Source organism: Corylus avellana, chromosome 2 (assembly GCF_965113065.1).
Source record: "Corylus avellana chromosome 2, dhCorAvel1.hap1.2, whole genome shotgun sequence".
In the NCBI taxonomy this organism is placed as follows: domain Eukaryota; kingdom Viridiplantae; phylum Streptophyta; class Magnoliopsida; order Fagales; family Betulaceae; genus Corylus; species Corylus avellana.
This window is the reverse complement of record NC_142491.1, coordinates 15,560,613-15,576,052: the sequence shown is the minus strand read 5'-3', so window position 1 is coordinate 15,576,052 and position 15,440 is coordinate 15,560,613. Positions and strand designations below refer to the sequence as shown.

The 15,440-nt window shown below is 33.9% G+C and overlaps 1 protein-coding gene and 1 pseudogene across 2 annotated transcripts; one reads left to right on the top strand and one right to left on the bottom strand.

Moving 5' to 3' along the window:
• On the bottom strand, nucleotides 1–5,643 carry LOC132191350 (protein neprosin). 2 transcript variants are annotated; one of them, XM_059606325.2, is made up of 8 exons: nucleotides 5,537–5,643; nucleotides 3,578–3,641; nucleotides 3,333–3,419; nucleotides 1,586–1,777; nucleotides 1,294–1,452; nucleotides 871–915; nucleotides 628–771; nucleotides 1–543 (listed from the first exon to the last, which is right to left on the bottom strand). In XM_059606325.2, exons 1-8 carry the CDS (start codon nucleotides 5,557–5,559, stop codon nucleotides 163–165), a joined length of 1,095 nt encoding a protein of 364 aa, XP_059462308.2. In that variant the 5' UTR covers nucleotides 5,560–5,643; the 3' UTR covers nucleotides 1–162. The 2 variants fall into 2 exon arrangements, with proteins under 2 accessions (XP_059462308.2, XP_059462300.2); XM_059606317.2 differs by lacking the exon at nucleotides 5,537–5,643 and having other exon boundaries at nucleotides 3,578–3,807.
• A 2,084-nt stretch (nucleotides 5,644–7,727) lies between these two features.
• Nucleotides 7,728–12,512, top strand: LOC132171079 (vicianin hydrolase-like; annotated as a pseudogene).
• The last annotated feature ends 2,928 nt before the right edge of the window (nucleotides 12,513–15,440 follow it).

Sequence of the window (15,440 nt, the reverse complement as noted above, 5' to 3'; positions counted from 1 at the left end):
TTATGGAATGACCAAATATCAACTTATTAACAGTATTATTGAAAATACAAATATTGAAGGACACCAGCTCTGGTGATATCATTATTGTTTTGGACATTTTGACCCCTCCAATATGTGATTTATTAGTACTAACGCTACTAAGTTTTCTTCTTTCCTTTCTAATTAAGGACATGCTATTGAAAACCCAGGGCCCCCAAAATAGAAATGGGTTCTATAGGCTCCTTTCTTATTGTTTTCTAAACTTATATTGTAGCACGCAGGTCTTGTTGCAAATGTTCGCAGTCCCTTGTCAGCATCCTCGAATGTGCCATCCCCATTCATGTATTGAAGATTGCGAATATAACTTGCTTTTCCAAAGCCTTCATTCGGAAAACTTCCGCTCCCCATTTGAGCTGATGTGTGACTGCCGTCTTTCGTCTCTGAGCTGTAAACCGTTCCACCCCACATCACTTTTTCACCAACGGCTGCTAAATTTGTGAAGAGGGATCGAGGCCAATATCCAAGTACCTCATTTTGCACTCGTAGATACCAATTTCCATAACTCTAAAGCACATAATAATTAATTAAGTTGAAGAAATATTTACTCATGAACTAGAAATTGAATTTACAAGAAATAGATATATTTACCTTGTATATAGTTATCCCTATCTCAAATTGGCTTCCCATGTACCTTGAAACGGGGCTTAAGGAAGAACCAAGTGCAATTCTACGGCTAGTTTGCACAAAACCAGGACAGTTGAGATTTAAACACCCAACCTTGCCGTTATCACGCTTACAAACAAATACATAGCATGGTAAGGATCAACTCAGATGTAATTAATTGCAAGAATGCAATGTATATGAGTGCATGCTTTGATGGGGATTACTTACAGTCCAGAATATGAAAAGCTCTGGTTCCTTGGAAAGCGTAGTTACCTGGAGCCATGAAATTATTGGTGAGAAATTATTCTACAAGTGCTTGATTTGTATGTTACATGATTTTTGTTTTGAAATATTTCATTATAATTACATCACTTCCTCCCCACATCCGAAATCCAAAAGTTTTTAATGTACTTGTTTCTGTTGAGAATAAGGTTATATATTGAATTAAACTTAATACTTAACAAAGGGGGCCTATATATACGGGTAATAGTAAGGCTAATAGTATAAACACTACATATACATAACCCATGTGGGACAACACTACATATAACATTACATATAATCCAACAATTTCAACATTTAGATTTACTTGCATACACTCAAAATTAATCAAAAGCAAGTGTTAAACCATATTTGATCAAACTTAATTACCTGCCATCCAACTTCAATCATGTTTGTGTCGCTAAGAGTACCTGATAAAATCCATATTTGAGAAGTGCTAAGGTGCCCATCATTTATCACTGGGTTCCATAAGTTAAGATACGCATTTGCTCCATAGAAGTGGCCCTTTTCCATATAAGCTGTAGCGTACTAATTTGAAATATAATTCAAACGTTAAAAAAAAAAAAAGGAAAAAATTGGTCAATAAATCAAAGAAATCTAATTTGAAATTAGTAATTCAATGAATTTTAATTAGTTTTTCATGATAATTTATATGATTTACCTCATAACCAGTAACATAATCTTGTTCACGTGTAACTTGGGGTGTAGTATGGGGTGCATAATATTCATCCGCTCGTGAATTTCTAATTGGGATTGTTCCTTCAGGGCATTCTCCATTCTCATGCCAACCTTGAAACAACTCAGCATTGTATAATTCTCCATTTGTTACATTTGGAATTGAACTAGATTCCATCTGAGTAACCACAAACCAATGCAAATTACTACATATAGTTATGGTCTTAGTCCTCAATTACCGGAATAAAATGCCAAACCCAAAATTTCTAATGCATTTCTTATTAATTTGATCAATTTTATGTTTTTTAAGTAGTTAGCTAGTGTAATTAATTCCTATCACAACTTTCCCAAGATCCATGTTAATGAGCATATTAATTAAAAATTTATATTTTTTATTATCTTAGGACAACTTCAAATTTAATATGGTATCAAAGCAAATGTCTTGAGTTCAAAATTTTAAGGAGAAAACACAGTTTACCCACCGCACTATCAACTCATTTGCACTTTTAACCCAAATATTTAAAAAGTGACATTTTACCCCCCCCCCCACCCCCCCAAACTTCCAAATTGTTGGAATTCAATCATTCTGACCTTTTTTTTCCCCCCAAAATGCCCCTATCCCAAGTTTTTTTTTTTTTGGAAAATACAGTTTACCCTCCTGAAGTTTCAGGGGTTTTTTAATTTTAACCTCAAAATTCAAAAATTGGCAATCTACCCCCCTGAAGTTTCAAAAATTGGCAATTTAAACCTTCCATTTAATTTTTCCGTCAAAATGGACGGAAATCTATGAAATTACATCATTGCCCTCAGGCTTTTTTTAAAAAATTTCCGTCAAATTTAACAGAAAAATTAAACGGAAGGTTTAAATTGCCAATTTTTGAAACTTCAGGGGAGTAGATTGCCAATTTTTAAACTTTGGGGTTAAAATTGAAAAACCTCTTAAACTTCAGGGGGTAAACTGCATTTTTCCCTTTTTTTTAAAAAAAAAAAATTAAAAATTAAAAATTAAAGGGTGGCTGGTCTGGTGTGGCTTCGGGCCCAACTGGGGTTGTTGGCCACCCCTTAATTTTTAATTTTTAACGTGGGATGTGGGCATTTTGGGAAAAAAAAGAAGTCAGAGTGGTCGAATTGCAACAATTTGGAAGTTTGGGGGGGGGGGGGCGGGGGTAAAGTGTTACTTTTTAAACATTGAGGTTAAAAGTGCAAATGAGTGGATAATTCAGGGGGGTAAAATGTATTTTTTCCAAATTTTAATCTATGATAATTAACCCATGATTTCAATTAAATATTTATGGTTAGGAAAAGTTTGAAGCAATTTGAGGTAAACTTTTTTTGCATGGATATATACCATCCTATGAAATAACAACCCACCAAAAAGAAGAAAAACTGTACTTAAAATTATCAACTTTTAAGCTATACATTTTAACTATGTTTTCAATTAAAGCAACTACTTAGTGCGGAAGTAGTTGATTTGGTTTTGGGTGGGCCATGGCAAGGTCCGTCGATTTGAGAATAAGACGCTTAAAGTTGAAAAATGGTTTACGGTAAACCATTTTTCGAAAATTAAAGAAGAATTTTCGGTCGAAAGGAAAATATTTTCCGTTGACCACTATTTTACATCAAAATAAACACCGTAAAATGTGAAAATCATTTTCTGAAAACCATTTTACGTCGAAGTAAACAGAGCCCTAGTGTTAAACATCAATTGGAGTTTGGAAAAACAATAAAGAAACCTGTATTGTATGATTCTTGAGTAATGGATGGTCAAAAGCAGGTTGTTGATAGATATCTACACAGTCTATTACATCACCATCCTTACCCTGCAAAGATTTTAATTTGTAGACCACGGATAAGCAAGCCTGAACACACTCTAAAAATATATAGCTACAAAAAAGAAAAAGAAAAAGGAGAGAGAAAGAGATTGTCTAGAATCAAAATAAAAATTAAAAATGAAGAAAGCTGTAATGTTTAGTCTGACCTGAATGGTTTTGACAGTTCCTTTGTGTAGCTTATCTAGCTCTTTGCTTTCCTTGGTACCAATCCTTCGTCCACCAACAAAATTATCACTCAGCACAAGAGATAGGGCTAGCATGAAAAATATGCATCTTCTAATAAGTTTGGTATTGGCCATTGAAAAACAAAGTTCTTGTGCTAGTGTTGTATGTTGATATTTACAACATATCAAGATTCTATAAATACAAAGGTTGTTTTGTTTTTTTATTTTTTTTATAGAAATTCTTTGTAACTGAATATTCTATAAATAGAAATCATTTAACTAAGTTAAGGTAAGGCAGCATACCATTTAATCTTAATCCAAAACTTTAAACAAAGTGAGGAAGTGATAAAATTTGGAAGTGTTAACCCTAGACTAATGGAAATATTTTCCTATATTAGCTTTGTCGAGAACCATTTACGTAATTAGCATAATTTTAATTTTTGTAAGGATAAACATAAACTAATTTGAAATCTTCATAATTATGAGATTTAATTAAAATGTTTATTCGTATAAAAAAAAAAAGAAGGGAAAAATCCACTTTACCCTCCCGAAGTTTTAGGGGTTTTTCAATTTGAACCCCAAAGTTTAAAAATTAGCAATGTACCCCCCTAATGTTTCAAAAATTTTCAATTTAAACCTTCCGTTACTAATTTCCGTCAAATTGGACGGAAATTTATAAAATTACGTAATTACCCTCAGGTTTTTTTTTTTTTTAATTTCCGTCCAATTTAACAGAAATTAGTAACGGAAGGTTTAAATTGAAAATTTTTGAAACATTAGGGGGATACATTGCTAATTTTTAAACTTTTGGGTTTAAATTGAAAAACCCTTGAAACTTCAGGAGGTAAAGTGGATTTTTCACAAAAAAAAAAAAAGTAGATCGTACCGTGATTTAATTTTTATTTTAGGATAGAACCACATTTGTCTAGTCTTTTAACTTTGGTATTTTCGTATGATATAGGTGTAATTAATCAGTTGTAATGCATAAGTTTTTCTGGCATGTTGGCTAACCCATTTTTCATACTTCGACCTAGCAACTTAATCAAATTGATTCATGTGAATTGGCCACAAAAGACCAAACTGTTTCAATTTTGATAAAATTTCCAATTTATTTCATGTTACCTAAAATCTTTTTTGTAGCACCCCGCCTTTGTTAAGGATAAAATCCCATCATTCAAGGTGATTAACCAGCCATGATTCAAGCTGACTGACAGCCCAACTCACAGCCAGGATATACGCCCAAACAGCTCTCCATGCTTTCTGTGACAAGCAACCCCTCAGTCATATTTTGCTTCTCTCCAGGATTTAAGCAAGCAACAAGAGTACTCTTCCATGACAACCAAAGATAGAAGTCTTCTCATTTTCCATAATTGGTTTTACTTTTGCCTTTAGTATATTAGCCTACATGTGGCTTTCCTTTTGTACTTTGTCGTTTCTACTTCCTTTGTGATTTATCTTGTACTAAGCTTGGAGATATATATATATGAATGAACTACTTTATTGTTGGTAAGTTAACCAAAACAGAGTTTCTCTCAAACTTTTTCATGGTATCAGAGCTTGTTGGCTAATGCCTTGTAGTCTTGGTTTCTCTTCCTTTGGTGGCAGAACCGCCAATGTGGGCTTAGCCCACAGGCCACAGCCCACACTAGCAGTGCCTTGAGGAAGCTCTTCAAGAGCGGTCCTTAGTCTTTACTACTCTTTGAGGCATTTCTTCAAACACCTCACCTTCAAGAGCTCTACAAGAGCTGCTCTTACAGACCTTTCTTCAAACACCTTACCTTCATTTCTTTTTCTCCACATAGAATACCCAACATGGTTCTCTGCCCACTCTTTTACACCCAATACCACATATAGACATTCCTCCAAATATCTCCCAAATCACCCTCTGCTTCCACACACACACCCACACACAAAAAAAAAAACAACGTTGATTATGTTTACCGGTGGTTTCTTCTTGAGTTCATCGGTATCTTTAACAAGCTCGCCGACAACGGCTCCCCCACTCCATAAAGCTTGTGGTAGCTTCCCTAGTGCAGTCTTTCAGTCTCTTCGTCGGTGCCAACTGTTAGTTCTTGTTGGCTAATTCGGTGCTCAAAACCAAAGATCCAAAGAAATTTGAATTTCCTCCATATTGCAGTGGTTGTCGGACAGGGGACTAGGCTGTCCGAACAGCAAAACCAGAGAGTCATTCTCCGGCTCTAAAGCAGAGGCTGTCTGGACAGGTACTTACCCTATCCAGACAGCAAATCCAACAAGCAGTATTTTTCGTTTTCGAAGCTTGCTGTCCGAATAGGTACTAACCCTATCCGGACACCCCGTAAGTTTTATGTCCAAAATGTGTTTTTAAGTGGGCCCAAGTTTAGAGTTTTGTATGTAATATAAGGGTAAAGATATTGACCACGCCTGGCGTGCATCAACAGTGATGCATGCCAGGCACAAAATTTTTTTTTTTTATTATTTTTTTATTATTTTATTATTTTAATTCTTTTGAAAAAAAAAAAAAAAAAAAATTTTGTGCCTGGCGTGCTTCACTGTTGAAGCACGCCAGGCGTGCTCCCAATCACGACTCGTAATATAAATACATCCTTATAGGCTTTGAGAGGTACGGATTTCTACCATAGAGTTCGTTAGAGGCTGAGCTAAGAGCGATCATATGTTGTGAGCTATAAATCATTATTCTTAGAGTATTTATGTTAGTTTGATTTTATGTGTTTCATTGAGAAGTCTATTGGAATGACTCAATAAAGGAGAATTATATTGAAGAAGATTGTAAGTAAGGAGACAAGTTGTAAGATTGTCGATCTTATAAAGCCAGGTCATGCCAAGGGTTGTAAGCCTTTCTAGTGTCTGTAATCTCTGTATAATCGTCTCCAAGAGGTAGCTCAATCGGCTGGGACCACGCCTAATGAAACGAAGGTCACTAGTTCGAATCCCACATCCCCCTCTTATGCGGACATGTCAAAAAAAAAAAAATCTATGGATAATCTTTTGATGGTAATTTCCTGGGTTTGGCTGTTCAGAGAGGTTTTACTTTTAGAACAGTTTCTAAAAGATTTCCTCTTCATTACCAAAATATCTTGTGTCTGATTGTTTTATTGCCTTACATATTTTTGGTGCTTGAATTATTTATTGCCTCTTATTTGTTAATATCGCATCAATTGGAATTTGAAGTCATAGCGTTTTTCACCAACATTTCCACTTCCCAGAGCATTTTTCTTTCCCCACCGTACGCAAATTCACGAACCATACTTTATTGCACATTGCCAACAAGAATAACCTTCACCTAGAGAAGCTCTTCTGCGGCCACAAGATTGAGTTCACTATAGTCCTTCAAGACAAGCCAATCTACACGGCTCATGCGATAAAAAATTTGGAAATGGACCAATAGATAAACATGTATGATTATGAAAACTGAAAGGAAGTTTTGTTATGGAAGAGTATCAACTTATGGAAGAGTATCAACGATAGATTTGACTAAAGATAATTATAAAATTATGTTTCAAATTTAATAATTATAAAATTATGTTTCCATCATATTTTTCTGCATGCAAATGTTTCAGCATATGTTTTGTGTTGACTTACTAAGTTGAAAATTTCACCCATGTTTCTCTTGATTCCACCATTGAAATGGACCAATAGATAAACATCCCAATTGGTCTTTTACATCCCTTGTAGGATCACCAAACAGTTTTCTTTTGTTCTTTTTTTTTCTCGAGTGGAAACTGTTTTGAAATCCATTGTCCAAAAGTTTGATGCATTGTTTTCTGTTTTTAGAAATTATTTGTGGATACAATTTGCCTAACTTGTTTCTAGTTCTCGGAAACTAAAACAAAAACCGGTTTGCCAAACAAAACAGAAAATTGTCTTTAGTTTTGCTGTTTGTTTCCATATTTCGTGTTTCTAGTGGTTTATTTTTATATTTTATGTTTTTTTTTTTCACCAAAACAAACCCTCCAAACATGTATGTTGCAAATGAAATATGTTTTGTTGTCTTAAAAACAGAAAAACAGAAAATTTGTTTTCAAAACAGCAACCAAACATTGAATTTGGAGCAAGCCTGATTTAACACCCTCCCAAAACTCTTTATATAGGAGAGCTCGAAGGAAGCCAACTTTAAGCAGCGAACATAGACATGGCAATTCATCAAGGTCCTTTCCTTTTCTGCCTTCTAGCCTTGGCCTCCTTGTGTATTGGAAGTGCAAAACCAAGTGACAATTTGATACCTTTCAACCGTAGCAGTTTTCCTCCTAATTTTATATTTGGAACAGCTTCGGCTGCTTACATGGTATGTATACATACATGCTCTACTTTTAGGCTTCATTTAGTATTGATGAGGGCATGAGTCGACTCTTGCAATGAGAATCTTCATTCCTAGTTAGTATCAATCACCTTCGGTTTCACCAATGCCTTGCTGAGGCTAGGTCAAACTATGGCTCAATCGAGTTTAAGAGAGCGTTTGAAGTTTCCACCGTCTAGGCTTATCCTGTCCTAATGGGCAGCTATTTCTATAGTCACGCCTAAACAGAATAGCCAATATAGTCACCCCCTCATCCCTGATATTTTTTACCTTCCGTGCCAATAATAAAAAGAAGAAGGAAAAGCAAATATAATCTGAACATTATTTCTTTTTTGGCCAGATTGAAGGAGCAACAAGTATCGATGGAAGAGGACCTAGCACATGGGATAATTTCATCAAGAAACATCCAGGTCTCTCTCTCTCTCTCTTTACAAAAAATGTAATATAGCTTTGACGTATGAATTTGTTGGAAATAGTGAAGAAAATTTGGCTCCTTTCGATTGAATATTTCAAACTCAAGCTTAAATGATAGAGTAATGTTATTTTTAACACTCATTTTGGAGTATGTATATGTGTCCCTTTTTAAACAACTTTTCATTTGTTTTTTTTTTTTTTGATCAAGTAGCTTTGCATAAAACACACAAGATGTTCTATATAAAATGAGTATGATCAATATCTATAAAAAGAAAAAACAGCATTACTGTGATAAAGTGTATAACACAATTTTGGGGTGGAAAAGAAAATACATTTTTTCACTTTCATTTATCCAAGGAAATAAAATGACAAGAGAAATAATAAATGCACCTAATTGGCAAATTATACTTTAAAAAAAAAATGGAAAATTAAATTATAATGATAATTTGGCTCTCTTATGGTGTTTATAAGCTATATATTTTGACGAGTTTGGAATTCTTAACATTTCCTAATTATTATTGTTTTTTTTTTTTTTTTTTGACACATTTACTTGGTGGCTTGGCAGAAAAAATTCATGATGGTAAAAATGCAGATGTAGCCTCTGACTTTTATCATCGTTATAAGGTAGAATGCTTCTCTCTCTCTCTCTCTCTCTCTCTCTCTCTATATATATATATATATATATATATATAATTTATTTATTTTATTTCTTTTGATAATCAAAATATTGAACAGGAGGACGTACAACTATTGAAAACGATTGGATTAGACTCTTTCAAATTTTCTATCTCATGGTCCAGAGTATTACCAAGTAAGATCATAGTTTAATATATGATTAATCATTTAAGATGGGTGCCATTAACATAACAATTCAATGTAATTCTCTAATGGAACCAGTTATGTTTACAGAGGGCAAAGTAAGCGGGGGAGTGAACCTACTTGGTGTCAAATTCTACAATGACCTCATCAACGAGCTCCTATCGAATGGTCAAATTCTTTACTTTTTTTTTTTTCAGCTGTAAATTTTTTATTTCTAATTATATACATGTCAATTATATAAGACTACTTTTCGTAAAAGCTTAAGTTAATAGGAATATGTAAATTTAATCACCTAATCAATATTTACACTCTCCTCATGTGTGAGATTAAACTCCCTTTTAATAGGTGAGGCCGAATACGTGAAATATTTAATTTAAATGAGAGGTGAATTGACAGAGTCAATGTTCAAATTCTGGACTTTGGCTCTAATACTGAAAATATAAACTAGACTCCTAATACACCTAGAGGGGGTTGAATAGGTGTTTATCACGAAATATGTGGAATTAAAAAAAAAAAAAAAATGAAGCATGCAAATATTCACCAAATATAATAAAAAGCAGTCAATCGAAAAAGGTTTTTTAATTATTCAAAAAAATAAAAGTATTTTTAAAATCTTTGCTTTGAACAAACTGTTTTGTAATCTATGCATGCATGTCCTTATGAAATTTGATGTTGTGGGTAGGTATTAAGCCATGTGTGACTCTCATGCACTTTGATCCTCCTCAAGCACTTGAAGATGAATATGATGGACCCTTAAGTCCCAAGTTTGTGTAAGTGAACAATTCAACAAAAAAACATACACTCCAATGCTCAAAAAATTAATGTTACCATATCAATAAATGTGATTGTCCCGTTTTATGAATATATAGGAATGATTTTCAAGATTATGCGGATTTTTGCTTCAAAACTTTTGGTGATCGAGTCAAGTTATGGTTTACAATGACCGAACCAATTGCACTAAGTGTGAGTGGGTACGGTGGTGGTACTTTTCCGCCTGGAAGATGTTCGAATTACGTCCGGAATTGCACCACTGCCGGTAACTCCGCTACTGAGCCTTACATTGTCGGCCATAACTTGCTTCTTGCTCATGGAGCCGCCGTGAAATTATACAAGGACAAGTATCAGGTTTGTATAGAAAAAGATGAAAAAGAAAGCAAACTAAAAGGACGATGATATTACTCCTTGTTAATTATTTCCCTCAACAAAAATTTAAGCACATAGTAATAAATGAATTTAATAATTTAATTTATATCTTAACACTCTCTATTACATGATGGCTCAAACTCTCCCTTAATAAGTAAAATCTAACACATGAAATATTTAATTCAAATGAATGTGAATGATAGAGATAAGTTTTGAACTCAAGATCTTGGCTATGATACTATGCGACAATTTTAAAAAATAAAACAGAAATAGAAAAATAGTAGAAGTAATATGAAAAAAAAAAAAAAAAAAAAAAAAAAAAAAAGATGAGAACTTTGGTGTAATTCGATGTTAGATACCTATGTCCCCCGCAATCTTGGCTCTGATACCATGTGAATGTTTTTTTTTTTTTTTTGTAAAATGAAAGAGGCATGGCCCCTACTAGCCCCTCCTAGGTTCATCACTAATAGTAGGCTTAGGGGCTGAATATTATAATTAATATGAGGATGAGATACAGGACCTCTTGTGATTAAGTTAATATGAATGTGTGCAGCCAAATCAGAAGGGGGAAATTGGGATCACATTCTATACCACTGGGATTGAGCCAAAATACAAGACATCTTCCAGCCGTGAGGCCGCCTCTAGAGCTATGGACTTTTTCTTTGGATGGTAAGTGTTGTAAGATACATTCGTGGAAAAATATCATTTTTTTAATAATTAAAAAAGTATATTAAGTACTACTTTATCCTTGTAGCTAATAATTCACAATATTGGCAGGTTTGCCGATCCGGTTATATATGGTGACTATCCCAAGAGAGTAAAGTCTGTAGTGGGTAATCGATTGCCAAAATTTACTAAAGTTCAATCCAAGTTGGTAAAAGGGTCCTTCGATTTTATTAGTATAAACTATTATTCCACATCTTGGGTAGAAACCGCTCCCTCAGCAAACGGTGTCAACATCACTTTTTGGACTGATATGCAAGCCATTCTCACTAATGTAAACACACACAAACTCTCTCTCCCTTCAGTATCAGTGTCAGGATTTTCTCCATTTCATGTTCAGATTAAATTTTACACCGTCAGATTCAATAAAATAAAATATTAACTATAAAATGGATCATTTCAATTTCACTAGAAATTGAGAAGATTCTATTCTCTCCCTTCGTGGGCATTTCAATATTTTTTTGAGCTATGTTTCATATATATGCCATTTTACTAAACTCATATGGAGTAAATGGTTTTGCAGAAGAAGTTCACCCAACCTATGGGATTCCGAAATCTTCTTTTGTACATAAAAGAAAAATACAACAATCCCGCTATATACATAACGGAGAACGGTATAACAATTTCTCTCTTTATATTTATTTACCTATTTTATTTTTTAGGGGAAACTTAACTCGTTCAATCTACCACTCAATTTATAATGTTTCACCAATCTATCAATTTAGTTCATGTGCCCTACCAATTAGAGAGGGTAAGTGAAATTTTTTTTCTTATTTTTATGTGCATTAGTATTGCTAATACTTTTTTTTTTTTTTGTTTTTTTTTTTAGAAAAGTATTTTTATGTGCATTAGTATTTATTATATTCTTTTTTGTAGGAATTGGTGATCCAGATTCTTCTTTACCATTTAAAGACATCCAAAATGATACTGGGAGGATAAGATACTATGCCTTGCATTTACGATCTCTTTTAAAAGCTATGGAGTGAGTGTTTGTCATCAAGTATTATGGGTTTTTTTTTTCTTTTTTTCTTTTTTCTTTTTTCTTTTTTCTAAAGTATTATGGGCTAAAAAAAATAGATAAAGATATACCATTTTTAACTTCCTTAAGGTTAAAACCATTAGATATTTTTTTTCCACCTTCTGTTAAATTTTTAATGGTACTACCACGTTATACCCAATGTAGAAGATGACAGGTGCCAGATTTTTATTCAATATGACGTGGTATCAATAGAAGGTAGAAAAAAGAATCTATTTCATAATAGTTCTAACCTTAAGAAATAAATTGAAAAACCAATAGAGCATTTTTCCATCTCAATTTTGATTGAGGATATTAACGGTGAAATTTTGTGCAGAGAGGGCACAAATGTGAAGGGATACTATTCATGGTCATTTTTTGACAGCTTTGAATGGGACAGTGGTTACCTCATTCGGAATGGCCTCACTTATGTGGATTATAACGACAATTTAAAAAGACACCCCAAAGACTCTTGCTATTGGTTCAAGAAGTTCCTCCTAAAATAAGCTGTAAAAGGATATTGGTTCAAGAAGTTCATCCTAAAATAAGCTATAAAATAATAAATAAGATGTAACTCTTAGAATGAGAGATTTCTTTATTTTATATGTTCTACTTTTGTAAACTTTCTCTATTTCTCCTTAAATAATAAATAAGATTTAACTCTCAAAAAGAGAGATTTCTTATCTTATATATTCTACTTGTGTAAACTTTCTCCAATTCAGTCCATAAATTGTCATGGGTCTCTTAACTGTGTGTGAAACACATGCTTCTTCGAATAGCATAAAAATAGTTTGGAGAAATTCTATTAAAAATGCATGTGCTCATCACTCGTGGTTAAAAGAAGCATGTATATATTTCTCACATGCTAAGGCATACATGACAATTTTGACTCTTAACCTAATAAAAAAAAGGTATATTAATCATATTATCATAGAGCTTCTTTCTCTCCTGACATATATAAGGATTGAGTAGAAATTTGCAATTTTTAGATAACCGAATTTATGATTTTATGGCTATTTTTTTCAAGTCTAAATAACATTTTGTAGTGACCAAAATAATTAACTAAGCTTGGGTAGCTTAGTTAGAAGGTTAAATTGGGTTTTAGGTCACTAGGTACAGCTGTAGGGGCATTTTGAGAATTTCAAACTTTTTGACCGGACATACGCAAGGGGATTACCGTACGTATGTCTACAAATAGTACAAGGACGTACGTAGGGGGACCACCATACGTACGCCTGTAAATAGTATAAGGACGTACGCATGGGGACCACCCAGATATATGCTGACTTTTGGATAACCCCTAGTTAATGCCCGAATGTACGATGCAGCTTGTGGTCCGCTTGGTAAACAATACCATACGTACGCCCCTATAGTATCATACGTACGTTGCTTTCAGAATAGTCTGCAGCGCTCTCAGCTTTTTTTCGCCTATAGATACCCCATTCCCTTCGACCATTAAGCTCTATTCTCACCCCCAGGCTTTCTGAAACCCTTTGTATGAGTGTCTTTGTGAGTTTGTGAGTCTTGGTAAGAAGGAGATGTGATTCTTGGAGGTTTTTGGCTTCAAGGAGGTAACCTTCTAAGCCCTACTTGTTCCGTAAGTTGTTATGCTCTTTTAATGCTTTTCTAGACTAGCTTAGTTGCTGGTTTGAGTTTCTAGCAAGGTTGTGCCTTTAATCCTTGTTTAAGTTGGGTTAGCGTTTCATTTTGGTCAAACATGTTTTCTTGTGCATGGGGTCTTTATTTTGAGATAAGAAGTCTTAGAAATCATTTTGGTAGCTTTAGAATCCACTTCGGAGGATAGAAGGACATTTAGAACAAATGAGGTTCTACCTGAACCTTCTGGGCGGACGTACGGCCACGAGCTTGGACGGACGTACGACTAGAAGCGTTCCAGTGAACGCCATTTTTACCAGTCGTCCGATAGCCTCTATTTTCACGTTTTAGGTTTGTTTTAGTTGGACTTAGGACTAATGGTAGGTTTTCCATAGGTTTGGAGAACCCGGACCGTTCGAAGGATTACTCAAAGAATCTTTACGACCCAGGTGAGTTTAACTCACATAACGTTCGTCATTTATTTTCCTGCATTGCACGACTATTTTGTGTACTGAAACATGCATATTTACAACTCTCACAGTATATTCCTTGCTGCACATGAACTCTAGCTTTTTTGTAAAAAATGTGCTACTTAACAAAGATAATGACATTGAGACTTGTAAAAGCATGCATGTAAAATATAGACAAGATTAATTGCATCGTATGACATGGTACACCGGTATTGTATTATAGGTTACTCATATTATACTGTTGAACTATCATTGTTACTCATGATTATATATAAGTATGTACTATATCTATATCGCATCCTTGGATAACTGTCACGATTAAACTACTACATTCTTTACCAAACAGAGTTCATCATAAATATGGAATGGGTATTATGTGCATTAATTTTCACTAAGTCCTTGGACTTACCCTTTTTATGTTTTCTCCCTCCATTATGTATGATTGTGTAGTTTAGCTAGCATAGAGGAGGATGCTAATTAGGGACCGAACTTGGGTGATTGCTCAGGACTTGATTAGAGTAATTTTTTAGGGCATGGATCCGGTGTGGTTGAAGACTATATGGGATGATGGAGGAACCACACAGACATGATTGAGATTTTTATCTCCTTGGCATTATTTAAGATTAGGCGTTAATCTATTTTGTTGTTTTATTTCCAAACAATGATTATGGTATGTAACCTTTATCTGATGATGGTCTGTTGACCGATACATTTGGTGACTTATTTATATTATGAGGTATTGTAATTAGTCTAGTGTATGAAGTTGTGGTTGTTTTAGTTATTGCTTTCCTTTTCCCTAGAGTAACAAAGTTTTCCACTAAATTCTCTCATTTAGGAGAGGTTAAGATACCTGAGTAATGTCCCACGAGGGATAGGATTGGGAGATGAACCATGGAGTCATTTATCAGTTAATTGATCTTCACACATTTCTTATAAACTTAATTAAAAGCCTTAATGTTTCTCAAAATTTCTTTTGTTTTGTAACTGTTATAAGATTATATCTTAACCAATGGTGAACACCAACTAGACCAAATTGATTTATCCTTGTTAGAGCTTAAATGGCATATATGTTTTTATTGGTTTTTGTGGGTTTTATAATTTCTAGGCAGTAATCTTAAAAGAAAAATGTTATTTAGTAAACTGTCATATGATTGCTATACTACTAGGATGATATGGCAGTGAAAATTAGCCATTGATTTTTTCTTTTTTCTTCCAAAGGTTGATTTTTACTACTAGACCATTTTAGTTGTGAAAAAACACGAGGATCATGTTCATAAACATGAACAATGGAAATTAAATCATCACAACCACAACACCAAAAACTTGTTGACGAAGTGAAAAACCCTTTGAACTAATCAAAGAGAAAAA

Excerpts from the sequence above, each read along its gene's own strand:
- LOC132191350 (XM_059606317.2), bottom strand. The coding sequence starts at position 3,730 with ATGGCCAATACCAAACTTATTAGAAGATGCATATTTTTCATGCTAGCC. Across the intron at positions 3,420-3,577 it reads GAACTGTCAAAACCATTCAG|GGTAAGGATGGTGATGTAAT; the intron begins GTCAGACTAAAC and ends AAATCTTTGCAG. Across the intron at positions 1,778-3,332 it reads TCAAGAATCATACAATACAG|ATGGAATCTAGTTCAATTCC; the intron begins GTTTCTTTATTG and ends GTGGTTACTCAG.